The sequence below is a fragment of the Tachysurus fulvidraco genome, chromosome 14 (assembly GCF_022655615.1).
Source record: "Tachysurus fulvidraco isolate hzauxx_2018 chromosome 14, HZAU_PFXX_2.0, whole genome shotgun sequence".
Lineage (NCBI taxonomy): Eukaryota > Metazoa > Chordata > Actinopteri > Siluriformes > Bagridae > Tachysurus > Tachysurus fulvidraco.
The window spans coordinates 26,972,081-26,977,080 of NC_062531.1; the positions used below are offsets into that span (position 1 = coordinate 26,972,081).

Sequence of the window (5,000 nt, forward strand, 5' to 3'; positions counted from 1 at the left end):
TGTACCCAGTGTACCCACAGTGTACCCAGAGTACCCACAGTGTACCCAGTGTACCCACAGTGTACCCACAGTGTACTCAGTGTACCCACAGTGTACCCACAGTGTACCCACAGTGTACTCAGTGTACCCAGTGTACCCACAGTGTACCCACAGTGTACCCACAGTGTACCCACAGTGTACTCAGTGTACCCAGTGTACCCACAGTGTACTCAATGTACCCACAGTGTACCCACAGTGTACTCACAGTGTACTCAGTGTACCCACAGTGTACCCACAGTGTACTCAGTGTACCCACAGTGTACCCACAGTGTACTCAGTGTACCCACAGTGTACTCAGTGTACCCACAGTGTACTCAGTGTACCCACAGTGTACCCACAGTGTACTCAGCGTACCCACAGTGTACCCACAGTGTACTCAGCGTACCCACAGTGTACCCACAGTGTACTCAGTGTACCCACAGTGTACTCAGTGTACCCACAGTGTACCCACAGTGTACCCACAGTGTACCCACAGTGTACCCACAGTGTACCCACAGTGTACTCAGTGTACCCACAGTGTACCCAGTGTACCCACAGTGTACCCACAGTGTACCCACAGTGTACTCACAGTGTACTCACAGTGTACTCAGTGTACCCACAGTGTACCCACAATGTACCCAGTGTACCCACAGTGTACCCAGTGTACTCACAATGTACCCAGTGTACCCACAGTGTACCCACAGTGTACCCAGTGTACCCACAGTGTACCCAGTGTACCCACAGTGTACCCACAGTGTACTCAGTGTACCCACAGTGTACCCACAGTGTACCCACAGTGTACCCACAGTGTACCCACAGTGTACTCAGTGTACCCACAGTGTACTCAGCGTACCCACAGTGTACCCACAGTGTACCCACAGTGTACCCACAGTGTACCCAGTGTACCCACAGTGTACCCACAGTGTACCCACAGTGTACCCACAGTGTACTCACAGTGTACTCACAGTGTACTCAGTGTACCGACAGTGTACCCAGTGTACCCACAATGTACCCAGTGTACCCACAGTGTACCCAGTGTACCCACAGTGTACCCAGTGTACTCACAATGTACCCAGTGTACCCACAGTGTACTCACAATGTACCCAGTGTACCCACAGTGTACCCACAGTGTACCCACAGTGTACCCACAGTGTACCCACAGTGTACTCAGTGTACCAACAGTGTACTCAGTGTACCCACAGTGTACCCACAGTGTACCCAGTGTACCCACAGTGTACCCAGTGTACCCACAGTGTACCCACAGTGTACCCACAGTGTACCCACAGTGTACCCACAGTGTACTCAGCGTACCCACAGTGTACTCACAGTGTACCCACAGTGTACTCACAGTGTACTCAGTGTACCCACAGTGTACTCAGTGTACCCACAGTGTACCCAGTGTACCCACAGTGTACTCACAATGTACCCAGTGTACCCACAGTGTACCCACAGTGTACCCACAGTGTACTCACAATGTACCCAGTGTACCCACAGTGTACTCACAATGTACCCAGTGTACCCACAGTGTACTCACAATGTACCCACAGTGTACCCACAGTGTACTCAGTGTACCAACAGTGTACCCACAGTGTACTCACAGTGTACCCACAGTGTACTCACAGTGTACTCAGTGTACCCACAGTGTACTCAGTGTACCCACAGTGTACCCACAGTGTACCCAGTGTATCCACAGTGTACCCAGTGTACCCACAGTGTACCCAGTGTACCCACAGTGTACCCAGTGTACCCACAGTGTACTCACAATGTACCCAGTGTACCCACAGTGTACCCACAGTGTACCCACAGTGTACTCACAATGTACCCAGTGTACCCACAGTGTACTCACAATGTACCCAGTGTACCCACAGTGTACTCACAATGTACCCACAGTGTACCCACAGTGTACTCAGTGTACCAACAGTGTACCCACAGTGTACTCAGTGTACCCACAGTGTACTCAGTGTACCCACAGTGTACTCAGTGTACCCTCAGTGTACCCACAGTGTACCCACAGTGTACCCATAGTGTACCCATAGTGTACTCAGTGTACCCACAGTGTACCCAGTGTAACCACTGTACCCACAGTGTAACCACTGTACCCACAGTGTACCCATAGTGTACTCAGTGTACCCACAGTGTACCCACAGTGTACCCAGAGTGTACCCACAGTGTACCCACAGTGTACCCACAGTGTAACCACTGTACCCACAGTGTACCCACAGTGTACCCACAGTGTAACCACTGTACCCACAGTGTACCCACAGTGTACCCACAGTGTAACCACTGTACCCACAGTGTACCCATTGTAACCACTGTACCCAGTGTAACCACTGTACCCACAGTGTACCCACAGTATACCCACAGTGTACCCAGAGTGTACCCACAGTGTACCCACAGTGTACCCACAGTATACCCACAGTGTACCCAGAGTGTACCCACAGTATACCCACAGTGTACCCAGAGTGTACCCAGAGTGTACCCACCTGCATGCCCACTCTCTCTATAACACAGGAGATAACATGGAGGATTTGCATTTTACTGTCACACTCTGTAACCTGCTGTAACAACTGGAACAACAGGGAGAAGATCGACTCTACGTACTGAGAGAGAGAGAGAGAGAGGGAGAGAGAGAGAGAGAGAGAGAGAGAGAGAGAGAGAGAGAGAGAAATTTAAATTGTAGTATTTTGTGTGTGTGTGTGTGTGTGTGTGTGTGTGTATGTGTGTGTGTGTGTGTGTGTGTGTGTGTGTGTGTGTGTGTGTGTGTGTATGTGTGTGTGTGTGTGTACGTGTGAATATGTGTGTGGTGTGTGTGTGTGTGTGTGTGTATGTGTGTGTGTGTGTGTGTGTGTGTGTGTGTGTGTGTGTGTGTGTGTGTGTGTGTGTGTGTGTGTGTGTGTGTGTGTGTGTGTGTGTGTGTGTGTGTGTGTGTGTGTGTATGTGTGTGTGTGTGTGTGTGTGTATGTGTGCATTCTTACTGGTAGGAACTGCTCTGTTCTGAACTCGAAGTCATCAACAGGTGAGGAGGAGTTAAAGAAAGGTGTTGACACACACCCCATCATCCCCCCACATCACACACACCCCATCATCCCCCCACATCACACACACCCCATCATCCCCCCCACATCTCACACACCCCATCATCCCCCCCACATCTCACACACCCCATCATCCCCCCACAGAGGAAAAAAAAAGCAGAAAAAAAAAGGAAACACAAAAAAAGAGAAAAAAAAAGAAAAAAAAAAAAAAAAAAAAAACACAAAGAAGAAAAAAAAAAAAACAAAAAAAGAAGAAAAAAGAAAAAAAAAAAGTAAGAAAAAAAAGAAAAAAAAAAAAGAAGATAAAAAAAGAGAAAAAAAAAAAGCAGAAAAAAAACGAAAAAAAAACAAAAGAATAACAAAAAAACAGAAAAAAAAAAAGAAGAAACACAAAGAGAACAAACAAAAGCAGAAAAAACAACGACAAAATACAAAGAAGAAAACAAACAGAGAAGATATAGAAAAACAACGAAAAAAAACACCAACCAGAAACAGAAAAAAAAAAAGAGAGAAGAGAGAAAAAAAAGAGAAGAAAAAAAAAGACAAGAAAAAAAAGAGAGAGAATAGAGAGAGAGAAGACAGAAGAAAAAAAAGAGCCAAAGAAGAAAAAAAAAGAGAAGAAAAAAAAGAGAAGAACAAAACAAGACAAAAATAACATAGAGAAAAAAGAAGATAGAAGAAAAAAAAAGTATAGAGAAGAAAAAAAAAGACAAAACAGAAAACAAAAAACAAAGTCATAAAAAACAGTAAAAAAAAAACATCAATAATAACAAAACTAACAATAAAACAATCTCCAAAAAAATAAAAAAAACAAATAGAAGAAAAAAAAGATAAAAAACAAAAATAATAAAAAACAAAGATACAAACAAAAAATAATAAAAAATCAAATCTAAAAAAAACCCATCACTACACAATCGAACATCTAAAACAAAGTAATACCAACAAATCTAACCAAAATTCAATGACAAAACATAAGAAAAAAACAAACTAATTGAAGCACAAAAACATCATAACCACACCCCCCAAATAATACAAACCAATAGCTCACAAAACAATAATAAAAACAAATAATCACACAAAAAACTGCGATATAACCCAAAATACAAAAAAAAATATAATACAACTAACACATAAAAACAAACCCAATCCATCCAAAACACACTACAAAATACCCACACATAATACCAAAATCCTCACACACCAACCATCAATTACAAACAAAATAAAAAAAAACAATACTAAAAAAACATCAAACAAAACAACATCATTCCACCCACAACCATCAACTACAACCACATCCTCCACCACACATCACACACACCCCATCATCCCCCCACATCACACACACCCCATCATCCCCCCACATCACACACACCCCATCATCCCCCCACATCACACACACCCCATCATCCCCCCACATCACACACACCCCATCATCCCCCCCACATCACACACACCCCATCATCCCCCCCACATCACACACCCCCCATCATCCCACCCACATCACACACCCCCCATCATCCCACCCACATCACACACCCCCCATCATCCCACACACCACATACAGAGATATATATATATATATAAATAATATATACACACACAGTGGTGTTAAAAAGTGTTGGCCCCTTCCTGATTTTTTTGCACATTTGTGACACTTTAATGTTTCAGATCATTAAACAAATGTAAATATGTCAAAGATAAGACACATAAACACAACACGCAGTTTGTAAATGAAGGGAAAACAAAGTCCACACACACACACACACACACACACACACACACGGCCCTGTGTGGAAAAGTGTTCACTAAGTGACTTCACCAAAAGAAAGATAATCTGCAAAAATGGCCTGCAGTTAAAAAAAAAACATCAGGAAACTTTTTCACACCACTGTATACACACAAGACCACCCTAATAATTCCCACATCCCACAGCTGAGTTACATG

At 43.9% G+C, this 5,000-nt stretch overlaps 1 protein-coding gene across 1 annotated transcript in view; it reads right to left on the bottom strand.

Annotated features, from left to right (window-relative positions):
- The window catches only part of ipo11 (importin 11), a 25,266-nt gene that overhangs the window by 7,326 nt on the left and 12,940 nt on the right, over positions 1 to 5,000 (bottom strand). The window contains exons 18-19 of the mRNA XM_047823146.1: positions 2,994 to 3,034; positions 2,502 to 2,618 (exon numbers count right to left, since the gene is read on the bottom strand). Of these exons, the coding sequence (XP_047679102.1) occupies positions 2,502 to 2,618; positions 2,994 to 3,034 (158 nt within the window). The remainder of the gene's footprint in view (positions 1 to 2,501; positions 2,619 to 2,993; positions 3,035 to 5,000) is intronic.